Source organism: Anser anser (assembly GCF_964211835.1).
Source record: "Anser anser genome assembly, chromosome: 2".
Lineage (NCBI taxonomy): Eukaryota > Metazoa > Chordata > Aves > Anseriformes > Anatidae > Anser > Anser anser.
The window spans coordinates 35778610-35804715 of NC_139721.1; the positions used below are offsets into that span (position 1 = coordinate 35778610).

Consider the following 26106-nt stretch of genomic DNA (forward strand, 5'->3'; position numbering starts at 1 on the left):
TATTTATGGCTAGATTCTCAACTGACTGGGTAAGTCATTTTATAGACTAAAGTGTATTTCAGACCAACAGCTATGCATGACTTAAAAATAAATAAATAAATAAATAAATAAATAAGGTATTAAGTCTTAAAACAATGCCACCTGTAAGATGTGAGTGATAAAAGTCTAGTAAGATGTCATGCAAGCTGCATTCATAGTTGTATCATCATCAGAAATATCTAGTTTCAATGGGAAATTTTAGAGGTCTCTGATAAATGTTAGTGGCATTCCATTAAAGTACATCTTCCATAAGCAGTCTGTAAATCATTAATAACTTCCTATAGTGTAGAATCTTACTAGTGAAAACCCATCCTAATGTGTTTCAGAGACTGCTAAACACATTGAAATAGTTCATGGTGTATATCCATCTTCTCACATCCCACGTACTCACAGGTTCATCCATAAACAGAACATATTTTAGTAGCTTGCTAACATATTCTGATCATTTTTTTGAACTAGTTGTACCGTTATTATGAGAGTTTTACTCTTGTTGCTTATCTTCCTCACCATAAGATCACACTTGTCTTTCTTAGGCTATATATAAACAGCAGCTGATTCTCTAACATTATAAGTAACAGTTTGAGATACTCTGGAGGGATTCAGAGTTCTTTCATTCTTGGAGATATTCAAAAGGCATCTAGACGTGGTCCTGGTAAACTAGCTCTAGGCAGGCCTGCTTGAGCAGGGGGTTGGACCAGATGACCTCCAGAGATCCCTTCCAACCTCAACCATTCAGTGATTCTACAATTCTTTATGATCCTCTTGCAACAGTATTTCCTACTAGATTGTTGGGGGCTTTCTAATGTACTGATTCATTGTTGATTACTCCCCTTCCAAACTAAGAAATACAGAATACTTTTTTTCTGTTGGCTATAGCTAGATACCATTACTTCTGGGGTTCCCTCAGACTGAGTTGGATGGATTCCCAAATAGCTTTGGTTAATGTTAACTTACTACCCTTCTTCTGACCTTAGAACACCCACTGAATTCAAAGCATAAGTTTGTTTCTTCCCTCCTAATTTGTGGTATACACCTGGATTCAACAAGAATCCAAACATTACTAACAAACCGTTGGTTAACTCTGTTAAAAGTCTATGTGTAATTATGAAAACATACCCATCTCATAGTAGAATACATTAAATGTCATGAAATGCTGTTACCATGTGTAAATGAAAACATCCAATATGCACTCAAGTCCTTAGTTGTTCACATAAAAGATGCAAAGGTGCTCATAAAGCAGTCAGACTTCATGCCTACTTTGAAGGAAACTCTTGCTAATTTGGTCCTTATTTCCCCCCACTCATAACATTCATAATTCACTGTTTTCCATCTCTTGTTATGCATCTTTCCAACCTTAGACTGGGGATTAAGACGGGTCTGTTTATGAGAAAGATCCTCAGCTATGCAGGAGATTTTAACTCTTTTTAAAAAGAAAACAGGCCAGAGTTGGAAATAGAAGAGCATACATGTGAAACAGCATGACACTTCTTATTTAGGATCAGCAAAGGAAGAAGTATGGCAATAAAGAAGAGTGGCCTCTCAATCAAAGAAAATGAAACATGCATAAGGAAAATGCAGCATATTCCTGTCGTTTCATAAACCAAAGTGTCTCCAAAATAATTGACTTGATAGTTCAAAATACACTTCAATGACACATAGGTGATTGGACAAGCAAATGAAACCCATGTTCTTGACATGGGTTGACCTCTAGAAAATGGTATACTTGAGTCACCAAGCTCCAATACACTTAGACCGTTATTATGGCCATATTCTTCTCAGGTCTCTCAATACTCAAGATATCTTTAGCATTGAGTGTGAAGTCTCTGTTGTTTTCTTGGATCTACCGGAGTACAGAATTGCTTACGTATTGTCTTGATGGTACTTGGGAAGATGATTCCAAATACAAACATAGTGTGATTCCAAATACAAACATACTGAACATAGGAGAGATGAGACATCCGACTGTCTGAGTCTCACCCTCCAAAGCTTTCAGACAGTTTTAATTTTGTGTGAGGTGCATGGGTTTCTTTCAAAGCTGAGATCTAGCAGTAGATGAAGCAATAGAAACTAGAGTTTAATTAACAAAGGCTGTGTCATCTGCATAGCAGGCAATGAAGTCTGTGGAGTCCTAGAAACTCAGTACAAGATCCAAAGCATATCTTTATCTTTAAAACTGGAAATTAATTCCAGGACTTAATGGAAAAATCATTTAATTTCAAATGGCCAACTTTATATGGCATTCTTCCCTGTTAAAATACTGAAAAATGAAATGTGTTGTAAAGAGCAATGGATAGTATGTTGGGATCCATTTGTTGAGCCCACTGCCTGTCACATACTGCTTGGAAACATGATTAATATCAAATGTAGCACTGGACTTACAGACTTGACATGCCTGTGGAATCAAAAGCAATGACTTATAAGCCAAAAGCAAGCAGTAACACAGGCTTGAAGATAGCTGTGGGACCTTGTCGTGGTTTTTGTAAAATTCACCATAAGGAATCATTGGATCTAGCACAGAATGAATTTCTCATGTCTGACTTTCAAAGCCCTGGACATGTCCCTTTGTTGAATCCCTCCACAATATTTGCTATATGCAAACTCTATTCCCTCTGGAATAATAAGACTAGTTTTATTTTCAAAATTATACCTCTTCTTTTTTCCAAACTTTTCATATATTGTAGCTTTAATTTTTATTTTATTTTTATTTTATATCATCCTAATATGGAAGGAACCACAGCAGAGAACAGATTTATTTCCTGAAATTATCTGAAAAGGAGTACAAAGACTGGAAACAGGGACATACAGTTTAGAATTAATCTGACACAAATCTTTAAATGATACAACCAAAAAGGCTAAAGTGAAAATGAGTAACAACTATCAAAGAACAAAAGTAAAGTCACAAGAAAAGATACTATAAACACATTAGGAGAGGAGGATAAAGTAAAATACAGAACTACTACATCATAGAGAAGGGACACAAACAATGGATGATACAAGGAAATCTCAATGTTCAATAGCTTCACTGCTTCAGTCTTTACAAAAAAAAAAAAAAAAAAAGAGAGAGAGAGAAAAGAAAAAAGAAAAAAAAAGAAAAGAAAAAAAAAGAAAAAAAGAAAAAAGATTAATTGTGGCCAGATGCTTAATGCTAGTGATTTTAAGATGGGAAAATTACAAGCCAGACGAGAGAAAGCTGAAAGATATTCTGATCATTTAGATACACTCAAGTTGGCAGAATCTTGTGAAATTCACTCTAAAGCACCTAACAAACTAGTTGAAGAAACCTTGGAAACATTAGCAACTGTCTATCATGAATGGAGGACAGAAAAGAGCAAATACCCCATCCTTCTTTAGAAAAGAAAAGGGGAAGACATGGGGAATTACTAATCAGCCAGCTTAAATCTGACAGCAGCAAAAATATTTGACAAAATTGCTAAATAAATTGTTTATAGATATCTAACGGATAGGAAAGGTGATAAGAACCAGCTGACACGAAGTTACCAAGAACAAATCATATCATATCAGTCTAATTGCTTTCTCAACTTGGAAACTTGCTTAGTGGATAAGAGGAAGAAGCAGATGTAAAATACTTAAGCTATTATAAGACTTTGTCTACTGTCCTAGGTGATAGCCAAATTAGAGAAATATATTCTAGGTGAAATCACTGCTAGGTAGATAAACATCTGGTGGGAAAAATGCACTTACTGAGTAGCTTTCAAGGGCTGGTTGTCAGATCTGAAATGGAATCATGAAGAGGTCTGACAATATTTCCATTAATGATCTGGATGAAGAAATAGAAAGCACATTCATGAAAGTGAACGTTACATCACGTTGCAAGTGAATTAAAAGACTCTGGAGGATAGGAGTAAAATTCTGTATTATCTTGACAAATCACCAGAAAACATCAAGTATTAGCAAGAAATAGCAAAGAATGTATCGTTTGTGACATAAATCTACAAAAACCTGACTCCAACTACATTGACCAGGTATATTCATGTTCAGTCCAAGCACAGGACTCAGAAGAGCTGCAGTGGTTTTGCACTCCAATTAGAAAACCCTTTGGCAAAAAGAGGCACAGAATGCTGCAAACTGTATTTTAAGTATAAGAATGTAGGAGCTCAGTGGAACCTACACAATATTCACAAGGACAGAAAAGACATAGGACTGAAGGGTGGATTTAGGCCTTTATTACTGAACTCTCACCTCTGACTGCTTTGTATTTCCAGACAGTGGATAAATAACTCTCTCTGAAACTGAAAAAAAAAAAAAAAGAAAAAAAAAAAGAAAAAAGGAAAAAAAAAGTTGCTTCTGAATCTGTGTTAAGCCTGGTTACAAGGAGAAAGGCTTGAAAATGACAGACTCACACATGTCACAGTAATACTGTCAGGCAATGCTGGGGCTGCAAACCAGAGATCCAGTCAGGAGTTGTTTCAAATCCTTAGAGGAGAAAAGGCAGATAGACCAGTTTATGAGAAATGTATTTGAAAAGAGACCTGTACTATACTACTATAAGTAATACAAAAATTTCTCAGAGTATAATTCATGTGATCAACCTAAAACATTTGGGAGAGAGGGAATTTGGGCAAACTAGTTTAGGGTTTTTGACCCGACTCAGAAAAACATGAAATCTCAAAATACTTAACAAAACAGATCTTCCATTCTTCATTCAGCTTTGTTTCTGATATCACCATCTGAAATTTCTTCATTGAATCAAGAAGTGCCGGGGATAAAATTTAATGAGAGGAGAAATTAAATATTTGTCATTCAAATGTCTCCCATATCCTGGCTCACAGACCACATCATACTCAGTTTTCATGTTCCATGGCTGAGTACTTTTCACACTTTGATAGTTGTTAGTAGTGTTTGTTCTCATCAACGTACTTCAGACTAACAACATACCTCAGAGCTATTCCTTACGTGAGAATGCTATTTTTAAATACTGCTCCTGTTTCACTATGTCTCTTAAGGGATAAACCTTGAGATTATTTTTTATAATTGGTTACCAAATTTCAGAGTATTTATTTAACATGCTTTAAATTATCTGAATTGCTTTTGAAAACTGTAAGGAATTAACTGGGATCAAGGATATAAAATACCTAATTGCTTTTCAGTAGCAGGTCTGATCTCCATCAATGAGGTTAAGGTTTGACAAATGTTTAAACCTACCTAACTGTTAACGCCCAAAGGAGCAGTCTCACTGCTGCATGTTCCCGCCATTTTCCTTACACCAGGTTCTTGTGTTTGATTTCTTTATGAGCTAATTCATCTCACTAAGCTAGCAGAAAACCAATGCAAGAAAAAAGGAGGTGCAGGGGAAGTAGTTTCAGTCAGCACGCGAGCTGCTAAATTGCCTCAGACATTCTGTGAACCTCCTCAACCAGAATCTAACTGCAGATGTCAATGAACTTACTCTTAATTGAATGGAAGACTACCTTCTTGATATATACTTCCAGATTACAATTCAGGCTGCACGGTTACATTAAAAAAACTAAAATCAATCAACTTACTGCGAGACAGATTCTCAAGGGCTTTTCCAAGTTTTTTGCTCTCTTGAAGAATATGATTTAGCTCATCAAAATCATGGTTCTCCGGTTTTGTCCTCCAATCCCATTTAGGATGCTCTATTGACCTTGGCACTAAATATACACAGATATATACATGAAGTTTAGATTTGGTAGTTCATACTCCTACAGCAGAAAAAAAAAAAGAAAGCTGCACAATGTGTTTACAAGCTCAAGAATCTTGAGTGGAAATTGCTTAATTATCCTATTTTAACAGCTGGAAATATTTTCTTTGGTCAATGTGAAATAAAAATGAAAACATGAACAAATGCATATGATTTTTTATGGCTGATGATTATTATGGTTGAATTAATCAGCAAACAGGAATAATTAATGCTAACAATTAAAAATAATAAAAGTAATGCAGAAACATAAAAATGAGATAAGAAGGTAGTATATGAAGGTGCTTCAACTACATCAAAATAAAAATATGTGTCTTAGGGGTCAATAAGGAAAAATGACAAAAATGAACGGTACTTTTGGCTTTGCTAGTCATTTTTTCAAAAAGAAAAAAACATTTTACAAAAAGCTTTCTAACCAACATGAAAATAAATAAATAAATAAAATCATAAAGTGTGGCTAGCACAGTCCATAAAAACAGTGAAACAAAACATATCGCTATTACTCAAGCTGTGTAGTCTTTATTCTGACAGAGTAAATAAACACAGTCTTTGGGAAGTGCAGTCCTGAGCTCAGTCTTCTACATGTTACCTATTACCAAAACCTTTGACTCAATTTTAAAATAAGTTTCTCAACTGCTGAGCTAACCTCACCTACAATAGCTGAGAAAAAGAGAAGGATTTCCATGAGGTGTTTCGGACTCACAGTACTCGGAGTTGCACTGACCAATGTGAGTATTTTAATAGCTTTTAGAAATTAAAACAAAAATAATGCTATGTCTGGAACTACTGCCTTCTCAACCAAATGAAATTGTTGTCTTCAAACACAGCATTACCACACTGAGAAATGCACATGCTGCCATGAAGATGATGATGTTTTGTCCACATTCCCAACAGAAAAAAACAGCTGCATTTATCAGTGGTTGATCACTACTCATTCAAAAATAACTTCAAAAACAAAACCTACAAAGATATGTCCAATACCTTCTTTGAAATTTTTATTTTCAATTTTGACAGCTGTCAACTAATCTATGCTTACAAACTTCATTTTCATGAAACACTAAGAAGAAACTTGCAGACTCTTGTAAGACTGCAACAAGAACAAAAACAAAAAGTGGAATCTTATGATCATTTGTAAATTCAAAGTACTTTTATGATGACACGGGGAAATTACTCTCAGACTTCAAGTTCTGGTAGCTATTGCAAAATATGTTAAATAAGTGCTGCTATTGAAATCTGCCTTATTCCTGATTGCCCTATGTGCAAATACAGAATCTGTTCCACTTTGGATCAACTCCAAAACGGAAAGTTGAAGTTCATTCAATAGCCAGATAAGGAAAAGGACAATATTATGTTTAAGTCCTTCTGTCACAAAGGATAGGATAGGATAGGATAGGATAGGATAGGATAGGATAGGATAGGATAGGATAGGATAGGATAGGATAGGATAGGATAGGATAGGATAGAAAAATGTGATTCCCTTTACTGTAGACATACACCAAATTATCTATAAACTGGACATCTATACAGAGTCTGATAACCCAGGGTTTATTCTGTAACACCTACTCAGGAACCTGAGTAAGTATTAGGAATGTGAATATATTAGACTGCAATTACAGACATTCTCAAAAACAGAAGACAAAGGAGGTTTTAAAAAGGACATACACTGAAAAGAGTAGGATGAAAGAGACACAGGAAGTCTCAGAAAGGAGAAGGGAAGTTGGAGTGAAAATGTAAGCCTGGTTCTGCATTGTCTTCAAAAAAGATGCCATGTATTTCCTTCTGACGACTGGCAATAACAAATGATCGTAGTTTCTAGTGAATAGAAAGAGACCTTAACATATTAGGGTGGTGACTGGCCTCTACTCAGATGGACAGCTTTAGAATTTTTATTACTTTTAAAAGCCAATCATTTACCTTATGATTCCTTGTTTTAGGAAGCACAACGTTCATTAGAAGTTATATAAATTTCTGTGTGACTGAAAATTCCCTCCATTCATAAGTAACTTCAACTAAACAGAACAATTTCAGTATTTCTCATCCTTTTTCTTATTTACAGAAAACAAAACGTTCCTTTTAGTATTTTTCTAAACTTTGCGAACTTCTAACTCTAAATACAAATATTTAGTAAACTAGCAAAGAAATTCTACATTTATTCTAGTTTTACTCACTTTAGTCTCATACTGAGATCACATGTGCTTTTACTGCCTACTTTTTCAGCAATCTCACCTTCTCCCTTCATTGTACAAACAATATATTCTATAACATCACTCACTCTAACCTACTTACTACCAGTTTGACAAAATTTTCTTTCTGTGTACAACACTTTACTGAACTCACCCTAGTACAGAAACTTCACAGTACCACCAAAATAAAAGCAGAAAATAATTTTGTACAGTAAAATCATGTATGAATATAGCCAAAGTTTAGAGCTTCCAAGTGCAGAAAATTTCAACAAGCTAGAATATGATATCATGTCAATTTGAGAAAAATGACATTTTTCAAAATACCAAAGGATAGATTTTTTGAGAAATCATATAATTTCAGAATAAAATTTGTCATGGGACCCATGACAGATGCTGAATGAATCAAACTTCAGTTACACTCAACAGCTGTGGAGCTTCCAGGATTAGCAGTTGTTTGATATACGAACCAACCTGCATCAGGAACATGAGAGTGTCATTACTTTATCCTTGGAAAGTAGGGAAACTTGCCCGAGAGATGATGGTCTGGTCCCTACTTACAGTGAAATGTTCCACAGACACCAGAAGGTTGGACTGTCCTGCATCTCACTGGGATGGTGGGATGGGATGGATGGTGGGAAAGCATTCAAAAGCCTAGTAGAAATTTGGTCTGCTTGTTGGTCAGTACAGTCTGTTTCAATGAAGCATTTTGTATTTCGGTGAAAATGTATCAAAACAGATATGCTGTCATGGAACACTTCTGTTTCAACAACTTATTCTGTTGAGCCAAAACTGAGGGGGAAGAAATGCAGAATTAGATCTGACTGAAACTTTTATTACTTCTAGAAGACAGTTCTTTTTACTTACCTAGTCATCCAAGTAATGAATGGATACTAAATTCTGGTCATTTAAAGTAAATGGCTTTATGTGAAGCATGCAGAACTGTATAAACACTATACGATCCTTCCTGGATATCTTTTGAAATCATAGAATCATTAAGGTTGGAAAAGACCTCCAAGATCAGATGGCCCAACTGTCCCCCAACCACCAATATCACCCACTAAACCATGCCCCTAAGCACCACGTCCAACCTTTCCTTAAACATCCCCCCCCAAGGGACAGTGATGCCACCGCCTCCTGGGGCAACCGTTCCAATGCCTGACTGCTCTTTCTGAGAAGAAATGTCTCCTAACTTCCAACCTGAACCTCCCCTGGTACCACTTGAGGCCATTCCCTCTTGTCTTATTGCTAGCTATCTGTGACGAGTCCGATCCCCATCTCCCCACAACTTCCTTTCAGGTAGCTGTAGAAAGCAATAAGGTCTCCCCTGAGCCTTCTTTTCTCCAGACTAAACAGCCGCAGTTCTCTCAGCCACTCCTCATAAGACTTGTGTTCCAGGTCATTCAGAAGCTTCGCAGTCCTTCTCTGGACACGCTCCATACACGACCTTCTTTTGTATGAAGTCCATCATATACCATTTTCATCTGCATTCTCTTCACATTTAGTAAAATCCATTCATCAAGTTCCAACCTTATTCTTTCTTTTTTTATACTCACTCATTCCTCAAAATCATGTCAGATTTGCTATGAATTCTGTCATAAATCACCTGACCATTATTTTCTATTGGATAATAGTACAAGATCAGTATTGTTTTCATCTGCATATACCTGTCTTTTCAAAACATAATTTGCAGACAGAATCGGACCAATTACTCATTAAATCCTCCAGTAGTAGGTTCATGGAAAAGTCATTCCTATGACACGGCAAGAGGCCACTTACTCATGCACATACCTGCTCATTGCAGGAGAAAAGTCCTTAGACTAGGTGCTACATTTCACTAATACGTTGTACGGCCAACTTACATCCCAAAGAACAAAAACGGAAGTGTTGTTACTGATCATAAAATTACCCAGGTATTTAAATCTTGTAAGAGCATTCAGATAAAACTGGTTTACACAGTAGCTGGATACTAAAAGGCTAAGTGAATGATGGCCTACAGTACTAGACAGACCACAGGCAATTAGAAACATACAACGCTGTAAATGGGATATGGAAACCTGGAAGGAGAATGGTGAACTGAAGCAGAGTGAAAGAATGATCTGTGATCTGATTTAATATGAAAGTGGTAAAGAAATCAACCTAATTTACCTAAGAGTAGCTTGTTGGGAAGCAAGTCTGTTTCACAAATTACTTAAAAGTTTAAAATTTATTATTCTTCAAATACAGAATGTCATCATCCAAACATTTAATTAAACACACACACACTTTGAGCCCTAGCTTCAGGACTCTTCCCTTGCCATACAACAGTAGAAGCTTAAACATGGTTTTACAAACAAATACTCAGACCCCTAAGACACCAGGCTTTCCTGTTTGTTTGTTTCAGGTGCAACTGAGATCATAACAGTCAGAAGGAGAAACTGGAGGAATCTTTGCACTAAAAAAGATGAATATATAAGAAAGAGAGATCTGTGCAGGAATAACATGCACACTGCAATCAACAACAGCTTTGCTGAAGGTAAAAATATTTAGTAATTAAATAAATCAATTCTCCTGGTGTTTTCAAAGATTCCTATGAACTGATGGTTCTTCTTAACCCTGAATAAACTTACAAGTTCAGGATCATTTGAACAAGACAGTCCTTAGACAAAGTTCTGCAACAGAACCTCTTACAACTGATGGGTTCCATTAAATTTTGGTTTTGTTTTGGCAGCTTTGGGGGGCTTTTTAGGTTGTCGGGTATGTGCTTGTAGGAAATGCGGGGAGAAGTGGGGTTTTTTTTTGTTTGTTTGTTTATTTTACACAAATCTGGGAATAAATCTTTAGATCTCAACAGGCCCCAAATATTCCATGTCTTAGGTAGAGTCCTTACTACCTCTTTGAGGAGGTTTTGGAAACAACTTACATTGAGTCCCAAAAATGTTTTGAGGTACAAGCTGAAGGCACAAACCAGATAGAATATGTTGTGAAAGTCTGGACAGAGTAATGAATTGCTACTAAACATGATTGTTTTCCACTGATCTGAGTGGCTGAAAGGGCCACTGATTATGGTGTAAACCCAGCAAAAAAGGTCAGTATTAATTTGGTTGTTGACAGAAAATAAGAGAAGCAAGACATGACAAAAAGGCACATTGCTGTGATCGCAATTTAAAAATATATAGTTTAAATACACAAGAAAATTGATTATATGCTTAATGTATTTTCAAAAAGTTGAATAGAGATATTTGCAAGGGTGAACATTTTGTGACAATAACACAAGTACACAAGGTTTACAACAGTGCTATGGATTAAAAAAGGGAAAGGGTATAAACAGGAAAGCATGGAATCAGAGGATAGTTAGGCTGGAAAGGATTTCTAAAATCATAGAATATCCTGAGTTAGAAGGGACCCACAAAGATCATAGAACCAGCTCCTCACTCTGCACAGGACAACCCAAAAATCAGACCATGTCATTTTTGTTGCCTCTTTCACTGCACACCTTCAAGAAGAATTTGGTATGTCTTCTGTACACCCTCCAATGTAATAGTTGGAGATGACAATGACATTTCTCCTTAGCATTCTTCAGAACGGACAAACCAACTTCCTTCAGCTTTTCCTTGTACTTCATGTGCTCTAGATCCCTCATCATCATGGTGCACCTCTGCTGGACTTGCTCCAGTGCCTAGTGTGACGTACTCCAGATGGCATCTCAAAATCATCAAACACTGCCGGCTACATTTGCTAATGCAGCCCAATATGCAGCTTACCTTCAGTGCTGCAAGAGTACACAGCCACAGATGTTTAGTATTTAAGTTCTTGTTTACCAGCACCCCAGGTCCTTTTCTGCAAAGCTATTTTTAGCCATTCAGACCTCAGTTTATACTATTGCACAAGGCTTTTCCATCCAAGATGCAGGATTTTGCATTTGCCTGTATTAAACATCATGATGCTCCTCTCAGTCTACTTCTCAACCTGCTGAAGTCTTTTCTGAATAGTAGCCCTGCCACCCAGAATACCAACTGATTCCCACGATTTGGTCTCATCTGCAAGCGTTCTAAGAGAACAGGCTATCTCATTGTCCAGGGTATTAATAAAGACTATTAAATAGTATTGGTCTCAGTACTGGTCCCCTAAGCATGCCACTAGTGATAGGCTTCCAACTGGACTTTGGGAAATGGCTTGGAAGTTACTTGACTCACACCACTGAGTCTGAAGCACAAGCACTGGGAGGGAAGAGAAGAACATAAAGTACAATCACAGGAGTAACTCGCACCACTCTTGGCCACCGTTTCTGTAAATCGCTGTTACCCAGAATACACCGTAGATTATGAGTGACTGTCCACTTCTATGAATATTCCTGTTTACACCTGATTTTGACCTGCTGAGATTTTCCATTGATTCCACTGAAGTCTGGACTTCCCCATCTTGTTTTTTATAGGAAAAACAGAAAGCTTTCTTTTGCAATGTACTGTTCTCACCTGGTCCACCTTATTACACTCAAAGTTATTTAAAAGATGTGGCTATTATAAATAAAAACTTCAAAAAGCTAGAACAACAAAAAAATATAACTTTGAAATTTATTTTAGATCAAAAATATTGTATACTTACATGTTTGTATACAAACACTGTATACATATGCGTGCATACATGTACAATATATATTTTTTATTTTGTGTAAAAATACTCAAGCTTAAAAACTAAATTTCTTTAATAGCCAGTATACAGAAACCACTGTATTTCATTAAGGCTTGTTGCCTCTACTTTTACTGCTTTTATTTTACAGATAATTGACAATATTCCCTTCAGTCATTCTATTCCTCAACTGCCTTTTCTTTCAGCATACATTTAGCAACTCTCAGGGCAGTATACCTGTTCTGCTGACACTGTCCCCATATTTTGAATGGTATCTGTTTGTAATTCATGGTTTTGCATTGCCTGACCCACTGAAAAAAGCTGTTATTAGGATCAGTATCAACAGAAAATATTTTACACATACAAAATGGCAGTGCAAACTAACACAACAGATCAAAACTGGTATCTGAACACAAACTTCTGCATGACACCCAGATATTTTTCTGTCTTCTGTATCTATCTATCTAGAGTTCTATTCTATCTATGGATGACAACATAGGGTATTATTAAAAATTCATAATGCAAATGAAATTAAAGCAAGGCTCGAACTCTTCTAATGTGTGTATCTAGTCATTTCAACTGCTCACAGTTCACTTCACATTTTAAGCCTAATTCAACAGAAAAAAAGAAAAACAGACTATGGGTTTAGAAATATGCATAAATTAATAATGTAGTGAAGCTTACATGACTTGGACTCTGGTGACGGTGGAGAGATGTTGGACACGGCAAGGTCACTCTTTGACTTTTTAGGCTTCTTTGCATTTACCTGCCAGGGTTTATCATAACTTCTGAAATCTCTCCTTGTTCCTTTATTTTCTGTTAAAAGAATAATATCGAGCAATTACAATATTTTTAGGGTCATTTTTCAAATACTTCATAAACAATTAATCCAGAAAATTCTAGTCTTATCAATGCAAATTGAAGTCAGCTCTTTTTGCACGATAACTTTCATATATTTCTTCATTTTCCTAAACACCAAAATTGAGAAATTCATTGATGTTTTTCACTTAAAAACACATTTTTTGTTAGGAAGCAGTCTTTAACCTCTGTTTGTTCTGTAACATTTGACTGCCTATGCTTAAAACTTTAAATTATATATAAATAAAAAGTTAATTTGTCAAGCAATTGAATATAAACAACTGTTGGAGATCTATTACAGTCTGAAACAGATCATTGGTCAATTTTTAGATACAAACCCAAACTTCTAAGAAGAGCTTGTACCAGAATATCGAAGTTAAAATTTCTACTTTAGAATCATAGTGAATATTATTTCACTTTTTTTTTTTTAATGCTTCTGAAGATCTGCAATCATAAATTATTCACAGTGGAGTTCACAACATAGTGATAGCATCTTAAGTGCTGCAATGATAGCTTGTCGAAAATGTGGGTAATAAAAAATAAAAAAAAAAGAAAAAAAAAGAGCAAAGCTCAATAGCAGCTAACTTTCACACCCATATTCACTATAAGTATACTGCTGGCTATCAGCTCAGCACATCAAATTAATTTAATATCTACTGGACAAACAGGATTTATTGTACATGCCCAAAACCAGAGTAACACCTGCTCTGTATGAACATGTACATCCAAGAAATAATCCAGGAAAAGTGTGGGAAAACTATAGTGGAGACTATCCCTTTCCAGCATACAGAACATACCTGATGTTTCACTCTCTGCCCAAAGGGCAGCAGAGCCAGACAACGTTCTCTGAAGCTGACTGCGGTTCCCTTGTTTGGACTGAAGATGATCAATTAGAAATGGGATTGGCTGGTCAGGTGTCTCTGTTATCAGCTTTGTCATCAACTCCTTCAGAAAATTTAGACAAAATGAAAAATTAATGGAATATTGCACCTAACCTTATACTTACCAAAGCAGAGGACCATTAATAAAGGAAAAGCCTGTTTGCAGGTTTTAAGAAAACATTCATCTCCCCAAACTAATGCTAGCTTTGCCCAATGAAGTGATCACATCTGAAACTATATTAGCTTGTACATACATTTACCTGGTATAATTTAGACAAAAATTTACTCGAAATAACTTGACCACTGCTACTTGCCAGAATTTACCCAGAACAACCTGTTCAATCAACCATTCAGAACAAGAACCTTTTCAGCGCAGTAAGTAGCTCTTCTCTGACCCACATAGCCAAGTTTCTTCTGCACGGAAGTTGGTATATCAGGAGGGTTGATCCATTTTTTATTTCACCCAGACGTGAAATAGTGAATATACATTCATACCTGTGAACTTCAAGGTCTGATCAAACTGAGACAGCTATCTTTTAAAGGAACTCCTCCAAAAACTTTACTGTATAGGCACAATCAAATACTTTATTACATTGGTGCACACATGGATACAAAACCAACATAGGCAGGAAACCATTGCCACCCTATGTGCTGATACTTCCTTACTACTGATACTTCCTTACTGCTGGCCTCACAGGGTTGCATAAAGAGAAACAGTCTCCATTTGTTGCTCAAATTCTTCCTGGCTCCCTACACATGAAACACAGATTAGGAATTTAGAAGGAAGATGCCGCTCTGTGCTCAGCATGTGTTCTGAGTGGAAATCAATGACTAATGTGGGAGATGACCCTGAAATACACTTACAGCAATGTACAACAAAATCAGGACAAAAAAAAAAAAAACAACACTCAAGTTATTAAGAGCAAAACAATCAAGTTATTAAGAGCATTACTATACTGGAACAGCTTGTCCAGAGAAGTTATGGATGCCCCATCATTTGAAGAGTTCAAAGTGAGGTTGGATGGGACTATGAGCAACCTGATCCAGTAAGAGATGTCCCTGCCCATGGACAGATGATCTTTGAGGGTCTCTTAAAGGGAGCTTATGATTCTCTAACTTATCTGCAAGCACAAATCTTACCAGAACTTCCATAGACTTAAGTTTCTCTCTTCATCATTTCCATGCACTGTCACTTAATGAACAATCTTTCAAATATTAGTAATTACTTGGTATTACCATCACTTAGTTGTGTTGGAAGAAGTCAGTTAAGAGTGAGCATAACAAAAATGTTTGTCAGTGTTCGAGAGGTATTTGGATAATACCTCAATAATATGCTTTAACTTTTGGTTAGCCCTGAAGTGATCAGGCAGGTGGACTTGATGATTGTTGCAGGTCCCTTCCAACTGAATTATTTTATTCTATTCTAAAAAACACTAAAAGAAGAGTAACAGCATGCAGTACTTGTAAGATGCACTAAGTTATACACCAAGACTTTCTATTCTTTTTATTCAAGTAGTGGTATAAAGAGTTAGGTATAAGTGAAAAATGAAACAGAAGCAAGCTTTCCATTTCAGAAAGAGAAATCAGATTTCAGAAAACAAAAAGGAGAAAATATCTCATCTTAAAAACACTAAATGAGGATCATCTATGATTTGATTTTTGACAACTATCTACAGGGAACCTAAAAAGGTGTAACTTCATGTAGACTCTCTCTCACCAAGGTAGGAGAAACCGTCTGATATATATATCATACAAGAAAAATCCAGAAGTTGGAGTAATTCATCTTTTGGTTGCTTAGCAACGCTCTAACAGCAAACCTTTTTTTTTTTTTCTCTGCCAAAATGCAAAATTAGCGACAAGTGGAAAGATATAATCTTGTGCTTGTAATGGGTCACCACAGCAGCAGGAATTCCACTGCAGAGGATTCTATTACAAAAGGAAAAGTGTCATTCTGTAACAGCTGACTTGTAATTTAAATCATTTCTTTGAATCACAGTCTGAAAATATAATTTTTCTGTCTTAGATTAATAAAAACAAGATGATAAGAACTGAGAGACATGCATTGATACTATTAATTTTTTAAGAGATGCATGGGTGGCAATGTTAATAATACACTACAAAATTAATGTAGCTCTAAAACAGATAACATGGAGATGCTTACATGTCAATATACAACCCATATTACTTGATTGTTATTATTATTGACTTACTTGTCATAGTAAGAAATGGTCTTACTATGGTGATGGAGAAAAAAAAGAAATTATGTTCCTTCTTTATAAAGAATCTTCATAAAATGAAAATGGTATACAGTTCAAAAAAAATAAATAAAAAAAAAAACACCACTTATTTATGTGGAATCAAAGGACCTAGCTCCATTCACTCAGGCCTCAACCTATGCTCTCCAAGCTTCTGACAACTGGAAAGATAATACTCTTGTCATCCCTAGCAAGCAGGCAATTACAAGGAAATATGTTATTTGTCTGTGTTTGGTTGCTTGGCTAAGACACGGCAGGGAGGAAAAATTTCACACAGGCAATAAATGTACTTAGCACTCAGCTCACATTTTAAAACCTCATTTCACCTCCAATCAAGTGTATATTATAGTTTAGGAATGCCTTCATTAGGGGAATTCTCATTTTACCACCATTCCCTATTAAAAGAGAAACTGTCTTTAACTTCCATTCAAATTATCTGAAGTTCATTTGATGCTCTCATCTGTTGCTTAGATGACATCTTAATAGACAGCCGGATAAATGTACTCCATGGTACTCTAAATATACTCTTACAAGTTTAAAATAGTTCAAAAAAGATGACAAAAGTGAAGTTATTAAATAGAAAACCTAAAGTGTACAACAAGTTACAAAAATAAAATTCCTTTCTGGTTAGCAGCAGTCTGATATGACTCACAATGTGCTAAGTAGATAAGTTCTCACACACACACGAAAAAAGAAAACAGACCAACATTCTCAATGAAGCCGCCTCTGCATTAACAGCAGAATAAAAATGGCACAAGATAATTAAAGCCGGGATCCATTTCTTATGAAAAATTCAACAGATAAGTTTCAACTATGCATAAAAAAAGCAACGCAAGATGTTTTTACATGTCTAAAAATATTAACTATATTTTTTGCCTTTCTAGCCCAAATTTCTACATTTTTTACTTTTTCCCAATTTCACCTAATTAAAAAACAAAACAAAACAAAAACAAAAAAAAAAACAACAAACTTTTGTCTACCTTTACAACATGTTTTTCTATATACAGTGTATCTTATGACAATGAATACAAAGTAATGGCAGATTGGGTCTCCCTGATGCCAGATGAACTGTCCATCACACATGATCTCTTTCCTCCTATCTTCTTTCCACTGCTACATCTTCATTTCAATCTATGTCCTCTTCTCGTCTCTATCAGTGGGACTCTCCTCAGCATCTATCTCCCTTCCAGCTGCATAACAGGTGAAGAAGACTGTTCAAAGGTCAGTAGATATTAAACCCCCGTGTACTCATGAGATGCTGAAGAATAAAAAAGAAGAAAAAAAAAGAAAAAAAAAAAAAGAAGTGAAAGGGAACTGCAAGATTACTACACACTACAGCACCAGGGTGAAGACATTAATTTCTGCTGCTTCCCCACTGTACTGCCCCAAATCAGGTTCTGCCCTGACCAGAACGTAAACAATGGGCAGAAAGGTGATAGAAGAAACACTGGCAGTCAATTTTTCCAAGAAGGTTAACTTGTACTGTACAAAAGTAAAATGAGTTATGTATACTTTCTTCTGTAATGTTACATTCATACACTTTTGCATTCACTAATTTTACTAAACTATATATGCTAGACTGTTTTAAAAAGTTATGGACATTTCCAAGACAGAGATTCATGCACATATTAAAAAAGGCTGCAAAAGATCTTGGGGGGGTGGGGGGGGGGGGGGGGAGTGAGGGTCCAAAGTAGTGACTTAATATATTAATTCTTTATAAAGAGAATAATTGTTCACTAGTGTGCTGTCCTGAGGTCCTCTATTAGTTATTCACTGCAGGCTCAAATTTTAATTTCCCTGTGACTGTCCATGCATTTAATACAAACGAAACAGTCTTCACAGTCTATTAATCATAGGCCCAATTACAAGAAGGCTCTAATTAGCTATGTCTAAATGTACCTACCAAGTTATTAAGTTAATTAAGAGACATTCTATCTTACGCTGTAATTGATAACAGTAACTACACAACAATCACAGGTTTTGCTTTTAACTATATAGACATTTACAGCCTACAGTACAGCATGCACAGATTTTGGCTGTACTGTGTTCTTACTTCATGGTTTAAACTGGATGTTTAAAGTACTCAGAGTGAATTGCCCTTGAAAGATGTCTGCCCCTCTCCTGATCAAATAAAGAGACTAGGTGACTTAGCTTGATCTTCAAGTTTGGGGTGAGATTCAGTTCAAAATTAAAACAATTAAATACAGTAGCCTTCACACAGATGTTAATCAATGAAGTCAAGGGAACCTAGAATGCTGCTCAGTTGACTAGCCAGCGTATATCTGATTAGGATAAGAAGAATTGCTCTCCAGGCTCTACTGACTGTACTGACTATTTACCCATTGACCACAATGGAGCTTAGACACCTAGAAGACATGCAGACATATAAACTTAGCCTTGGTAATCACTTCACGGCAGGCTGTAAGTGAACAAAGAAGATATAAAACTAAGCGAAAATCTGTGTAAGGAAGGTAATTTTAATAGACAGTTCTAGTGATTGACACATTTGTTCTCTAGAACCCCTTGCTGATTGTACAGTAATAACCCAATAAATTTTTAAAAAACAACCAAGGGGTAAAATTAAATTTTTCAATTCTTAAATGAGAATGGAAAGGTAAACATCACTGCTTCTACCACAAAAGATTATGTTCTATGGAAATGAAGGAAAAATACCAGCTTCCTTCTTTCAGAAAATAGCCAGACCTTAAACCTTCTTGAGCAATTCAGAATTAAAAACAAAACCAACCAACCAAACAAACAAAAACTTATGGAATATATTCAAAATGGACTTCAACATATTTTAAGCACTCATGAAATTATCACCTCTCTATGAAATAAATTATTCAACACAAAGCAAATCCCTGCATAAATATGGTTCGTGTCCCTGCACCATACTTGTTTCAAACTAACAGAGACAGAAGAACAGTCGAGAGGAAAGCCCTCCAGGATTAGTAGTACTATTCAGCCTGTTTGCAAAAAATATTCAGACATTTACCTAGAATTGACTACAAAATTCCAACCAACAAAAACACCTCTTTCTTTACTCAAAGCCTCAACACCACCCATTTCAGCCCTAGCTGTGCAGATGAATTCAGAATTGGCATTACATATCATGGCACACACTCCACACAGAAATTAGTTTGGAAATACAACTAAAGAGAAAGTGCAAAGCTGATATCACAGTCCTCAGAGTACTGATGCAAACAAAATTCCCCCAGAGGTGGTACTGTTAAGGAAACCCATACTATGATAACATTTTCAGACTTAGAATACTATTATTCTAAGTCTCAAGATGATTTTTTCATAGTTCAAATCAGGTCCCAACATACAAAGTTGTTAAACTTTTGGTTTGTACAATGACAGATTCCAAAAAAAAAAAAAAAAAAAAACAACACATCACTGAATAAGTAAAAGTCCTCCTTAAATGTTCATCTATTAACTATCTTTACCAGTTCCATAACAGAAGATCAGTTCCTGGGGCTATGTTACTAACCACACATTTACGGAGTCTCTGGAGAACAGAATGGACACAACATATTCCATTCACTACAAACTCTGAAAACCACATAATCAATTCCCTCAGTTGGATGAACTAGCCCTGTCCAACTCATGCACATAGCAGTTGATAAAATATGCATCACTGATCTTACTTAATCATCCAGAAACAAAAACCTTTTACATGTATGAGGTCTGGTGGACAATTTTGAAGTTCCAGTGAGTAATCTCATAATAGTTTATCAAACTCTACCACGCAGGTTATAGCATGTGTAGTAACAGCAGCAGCGGTCACCAAATGTTGAGAAGAGAGGAGCTCCGCAGAGGACCTAAGGGTCCTGGTGGACAACAGGTTGGCCATGAGCCAGCAGCGTGCCCTTGTGGCCAAGAAGGCCAAATGGCATCCTGGGGTGCATTCCTGTTCTACTCTGCCCTCGTGAGGCCACATCTGGAGTACTATGTCCAGTTCAGAACTCCCAGTTCAAAAAGATAGGAATCTTCTAGAGAGAATCCAAGGAAGGCCACAAAGATGATTAAGGGCCTGGACCACCTCTAGTACGAGGGAAGGTTGAGAGACCCTGGTCTGTTCAGCCTGAAGAAGACTGAGAGGTGATCTGATCAACGCTTATAAATATCTAAAGTGCTGGAGAATGGACCGGGCCAGCCTCTTTTCAGTGGTGTACAGCAATCAGACAAGGGGCAATGACCAAAAACTGGAACACGGGAAGGTCCACACAAACATGCATAAGAATTTCTTTACAGTGGGGATGACAGAGCACTGGAACAGGCTGCCCAGAGAGTTGTGTAGTCTCCTCCGGAGATATTCAAAACCCGCCTGGATACTTTCCTGCTCAACCTACTAGAAGGAATCTGCTTTTAGCAGGGGTGTTGGACTTGATGATGTCCAGAGGTCCCTTCCAACCCCTACAATTCTGTCAGTTCCCAGGGGGAGGCTGATGGCGTTTCTGAGACCCGGCGCTGTGGGTGCTGTGGGTGTGTAGGCACCGGCCAGCAGGTGACCGGTGTCATGAAAGGTCCAGGCAAGAGTTCAGCAGAGCCATCTAAACACATGGCCAGTTCAAAGGGCAGGAGGTCGCATGACACCTGCTCCCAGGGAGGGCCAGCACCCAGGGCCATGACCAGGGGGAGGGCAGTTGGCGCAGTTCTCATGGAAGGGTGCTCAGCTTTCCAGAAGGTGTGGGGCTGCAGCCCTGATAGAGCTGCAGACATGGTGAGCACTAGACAGAAAGCCATGCCCTCCACTTCTGTTGCTCTGGCACCAAGTAGGACCAGTCTAGCCATGCAGACGGAGCTGCAGGCAGTCCACACGAGCACCCAGCTCTCAGGCTGTGGGGTCTGTCTGGTGTTGCTCCCTGGGATGGAGGGCAAGAGCAAGCACATGTGTGAGGTGTGCCCAGGTAGATGAACTGCTCTGCCTGGTGGCCACACATCAGGAAGAGCTGGGGAGACTGAGGAGCATCTGGGAGTCTGAAAAGGTCAATGCAGACTTCTCAGGTAAGCACATGCCAACCTGGCACAGCCACCACTGAAACAGGCTTGGCATCTGATCAGCATCAGAATAAAGGCAGCAACTCGAGGGACACTGAGGAGTGGAAGTAAGCTACCGCATGGAGCTGGAGGAGGAGCCCCGTCTGCCTGCTCAGCTTCCACTACCAAGGAGGCATGAGGGTCTGGGTGTGGCAGGTGAGGGATGTGAAAAGAGGGAAGAAGAAGTATCTGTGCAAGTTCACCCTCCAAGGTCAGATCAAGAGGCCTCATAGCAAGTGTAGCATCAAGACCAGTGCCATGAACAAACAGCAGCGGGTTGTAGTCAGAGGTGGTAACTCCTTCCTCAAGGGAACAGAGGCTTACATCTGCAGGCCAGATCCTCGTCACAGAGAAGTTTGCTGTCTCCCTGGGGCTCAGATCAGGAAGCTTCTGAGCATAATACAGCCTTCAGAATATAATCCACTCCTCTTTCAAATGAGTGCCAATGACATAGCTACAGTAAGCCTAACACCTATGAAAAGAAATTTTGGGGCCCTGGGGAGACAACTAAAGGACTCAGGAGCACAGATAGTGTTTTCCTCAATACCCCCAGTAATGGCGAGAGACCAGGAAAGAAACAGGTGAGTCCAGGTCATCAATGCCTGGCTTCAAGACAGGTGCCTCCACCAGAACTTTGGGTTTTATCATCCTGGAAGAATCTTTGAGACAAAAGATTTGCTGGGGCCTGACAGGACCCACCTGTATCCATTGGGGGAATATTTCTTGGTCCGTAACCTGGTGAGACTGATTGAGATGGCTTTAAACTAAGAGCAAATTTGGAAGGGAACATTTGGAACACCGAGGATATGCCAAGTGATGATGCAGCATTGCCTGAGGGTGGAAAGGATAAGGGCAACTATGCCACTCCCAGGAGCACTGTGGGTTCAGGAGAGCATCGGAAATGTTCGCATACCAATGCACACAGTATGAGGAACAAATGGGATGAACTGGAAGCTTTGATCCTTTCCCAGAGCTACGACATCATTGGTATTAGTGAGACTTGGTGAGACAAGACCCACAACTGGAGTGGAGGGCAGGTGAGGTAGAGCTGTTGTGCTGTACATAAGGGAGCGATTAGACTGTACAACCATTGCCATTAGGGTGATGCAGTAAAGAGCCTCTGGGTGAGGATTAAGGGGATGGATTGCAAAGCAGACGTTGTATTGAGTGTCTACTATCAACCGCCCAACCAGGACAATGTCATAGATGAGCTATTCCATAGGCAAGTAAGGGAAATATCAGGATTAGTCACCCTCGTTCTTATGGAAGACTTCAACTTCCCAGACATAAACTGGGAATACCATACTGACGCAGCAAGTAAGGCTGGAAAATTCTTAAGGCAACTTCCCGTTACAAGCACTGAGTGAGGCATCTAGGAACGAGCCTTCCTGGATCTGTTGTTTGAGAACAGGGAATGGCTTGTGGGAGAGGTAACGGTAGGTGGCTGCCTTGACCACAGTGATCATGAATTAGTTGAGTTCAAAATTTTTGGTGTAAGGAGACAAAAGGTCAGCAGGGTTGCCACCCTGCACTTTATGTGAGCAAACTTAAAGCTTCTCAGTGAGCTAGTTAGCCGTGTCCCCTGCGGACCAGCTCTAAAGGATTTATGGATCCATGAGAGCTAGCCACTTTTCAAAATCCACCTTTTAAAAGCTCAGGAGGAGGAAATCCCACTGTGCTGCATGTCAAGAAAGCAAGGCAAAAGACTGGCCAAGCTTAACAGGGAACTCTGCCTAGAGCTAGGGCAGAAGAAAATATATGAGCTCTGGAAGCAAAGTCTCACTTGACAGGGAGCGTACAGAGCTGCAGTTTGCATATGCAGGGAGAAAACAAGAAAATTCAAAGCCCAATTTGAGTTGACACTGGCTGCTGTGGTGTCAGACAACAACAACAAAAAACTTCTTCAAGTAGATCAACAGCAATGGCAGGTTAACACGAAAACCTGGGCTAATACTTGGAGCAGATGGTCACCAAACAAGAAGGAAGTAAGGCATAGGCATTTAATGCCTTTTTTTTTTTTTTTTTTGCCTCAGTACTTATTAGTAATGACAGTTTTTGGGCTTCCTGGACTTCAGAGTCCGAGGATCATAACCAGGGGAGCAGTGACTTTCCACCTGTGGTCACTGGAATTGTAAGGGAACAGCTGTATAGCTCAACGTTCAACAAGTCCATGGGGTCAAAGGGTATTCACTCCAGACCGCTGAAGGAATTAGTGGATGTCATAGATAGACCCCTCTCAACAGTTTACCAAAAATCACTGGAGTCTGGGAAGGTCCCAGCTGACTGGAAGCTAGCCAACATTATACCCACCTACAAGAAGGGCATGAGAGAAGACCCAGGAACTTACAGACCTATTAGTCTAACCTCAGTCCCTGGAAAAGTTATGAAGAAGATTGTCCTGGGTGCTACTGAAAGGCACTTAAAGAGCAAAGCTATTAGCAGACATAGCCAACGTGGGCTCATCCTGCCTTCATAATTTGATCTTCTTCTGTCATAAGGTCACCCACTTGGTGGATAAAGGGAACGCAGTGGACATAATCCTTGTGGATTTCAGCAAGGCCTTTGATACTGTCCTTCACGGCATCCTGCTGGACAAATTGTCCAACTGTGAGATTAACAGGTTTACACTGCACTGAGTGATGAACTGGCTCAATGTTAGAGCTCAAAATGTAGTAAATGCAGACACTGGTGGACAGTCACCAATGGTGTTCCCCAGGGCTCAACTCTAGGGTCAGTCCCTTTCAACATTTTTATCAATGATCTGGATGCTGGACTGGAGTGCATCTTCAGCAAGTTTGCTGATGATACTAAACTGGGAGGTGCTGTTGACTCCCTGGGAGGATGAAAGGCCTTGCAAAGGGATGTAAATATATTGGAGTACTGGGCAATCAGCAACAGCACGAAGTTCAGCAAGGGAAAATTCCAGGTTCTGCACCTGTGATGGAGCAATGCTGGACACAGTTAAAGACTGGGAGATGAGCAGCTGGAGAGCAGCTCAGCAGAAAGGGACCTGGGGGTGCTGGTCAACAGCAGGCTCAACACAAGCCAGCAACATGCCCTGGAAGCCAGAAGGGCAAACTCCATTTTGGGGTGCATTAAACACAGCACAGCCAGCTTGTCAAGAGCAGTGATTCTCCTGTTATATTTAGCGTTGCTTCAGTCTCACCTTGCATATTTCATGCAGGTACTTGAAAGAATCCAGAGGAGAGAAACAAAGCTGGTAAAAGGGCTGGAAGGCATGTCCTGTGAGGAGAAGCTGAGGATACTTAGGTTGTCTGGTCTAGAGAAAAGGAGGCTGAGAGGTGACCTCACTGCTCTCTGCACCTTCCTGAGAGGAAGCGGAGAGGGAGGTGCCGGTGTATTCTCCTTGGTAACTGATGACAGAACACACAGGAACAGCACAAAGCTGTACTGGGAGAGGTTCAGACTCGACTTTATGAAAAATTTCTTTACCACAAGGATGGTCAGACACTGGAACAGGCTTCCTAGAGAGGTGGTTGATGCCTCATGCCTGTCAGTGTTCAAGAGACATTTGGACAATGCCCTCAATAAAATGATTTAACTTTTGCTTAACCCTGAAGAGGTCAGGCAGTTGGACTACATTAGCTTTGAAGGTCCCTTCCAATTGAATTATTCTTTTCTAATATCTACCTGAATCTCTTGTTGTATTTTTCCCTTTGAGGGCTTCTTCCTCACATCTTATTCTCGATATTTCAAATATCTTTGTCCCTAATTCATTATATCACTTTGAATTCACAACATAGCTTCAAACACCTTTGCTCTTTGGTTTTATTGATGAAAGTTTTCCTTTCTTCCTTTCAATCGTTTCAGACAAGAATGCTGTCAAAAGGGAGGTCACCAGTACTAACTTACTCTAAAACATTAACTACTTCATGGCAGTAGAACAAAAGGTAAAGACATGCTATCTCTTACATATGCCAAGCAGGTCAGCAGTATCGCTTTTCCTCCCTTGCTTTTCAAATCACAACAATTTTCTGTGATAGCTACCAGTTCTTTCAGCAGTCCTCTATCTCTGCATAACAATCTCACAGTTGTGGAACCATTCTTCCTATATCATTATCTGGACTCAGCAAGGATTTATCAAGCAAAGGTAGTTCATATTGAAGTAGAAACACTGTAAGGTTTCTCTCAAGTGTAATTCTATCCTGAAGACAAAGCACTTCACAGTTCAACCAAGAGAAAATGAAAACTACTGGTCTTCTGAAAGGTTTGTAGGATGTAAATCAAAAGGACAAGGGCTAAGAAAGAGTATTACAACCTAAACTGATTTCCTTAAATTACAGCCCTAAAACAACACTGACTGTGCATTCCTGTCTTTCCTAAAGCCTAGCTCAACAAGTTATAGCTGATCTTCTTCTGATCAGCTGAAGTAATCTTTTCTCATTTTCAAGGTCTAAGGTGAAGCCATTCATTCCTCAGTGTTCAGTGATTCATTACTGTAACTGTTAAAAAAAATCGCATCTTATTTCCAGTTCAAGTTTCACTGACAGTTTCTACATACCTGGAATAGACTTTTTTTTTTTTGAGGGAGGGTTATACTG

The 26106-nt window shown here is 38.4% G+C and overlaps 1 protein-coding gene across 8 annotated transcripts in view; it reads right to left on the reverse strand.

Annotated features, from left to right (window-relative positions):
• Window positions 1-26106, reverse strand: part of LOC310895626 (uncharacterized protein C8orf34 homolog) — a 237785-nt gene that overhangs the window by 185036 nt on the left and 26643 nt on the right. For 5 of the 8 annotated variants that reach the window (XR_014580803.1, XM_083827124.1, XM_083827125.1 and 2 more), the window contains exons 2-4: window positions 14163-14310; window positions 13192-13323; window positions 5544-5672 (exon numbers count right to left, since the gene is read on the reverse strand). Coding sequence is in view for 7 of the 8 variants with exons in the window: in XM_083827124.1 (XP_083683250.1) it covers window positions 5544-5672; window positions 13192-13323; window positions 14163-14310 (409 nt within the window). In the remaining variant the exon portion in view is untranslated. Of the gene's footprint in view, window positions 1-5543; window positions 5673-8460; window positions 8692-13191; window positions 13327-14162; window positions 14311-17481; window positions 17760-26106 lie in introns of those variants that run through there. The other 3 variants (XM_083827128.1, XM_083827130.1, XM_083827129.1) reach the window with 3 other exon arrangements.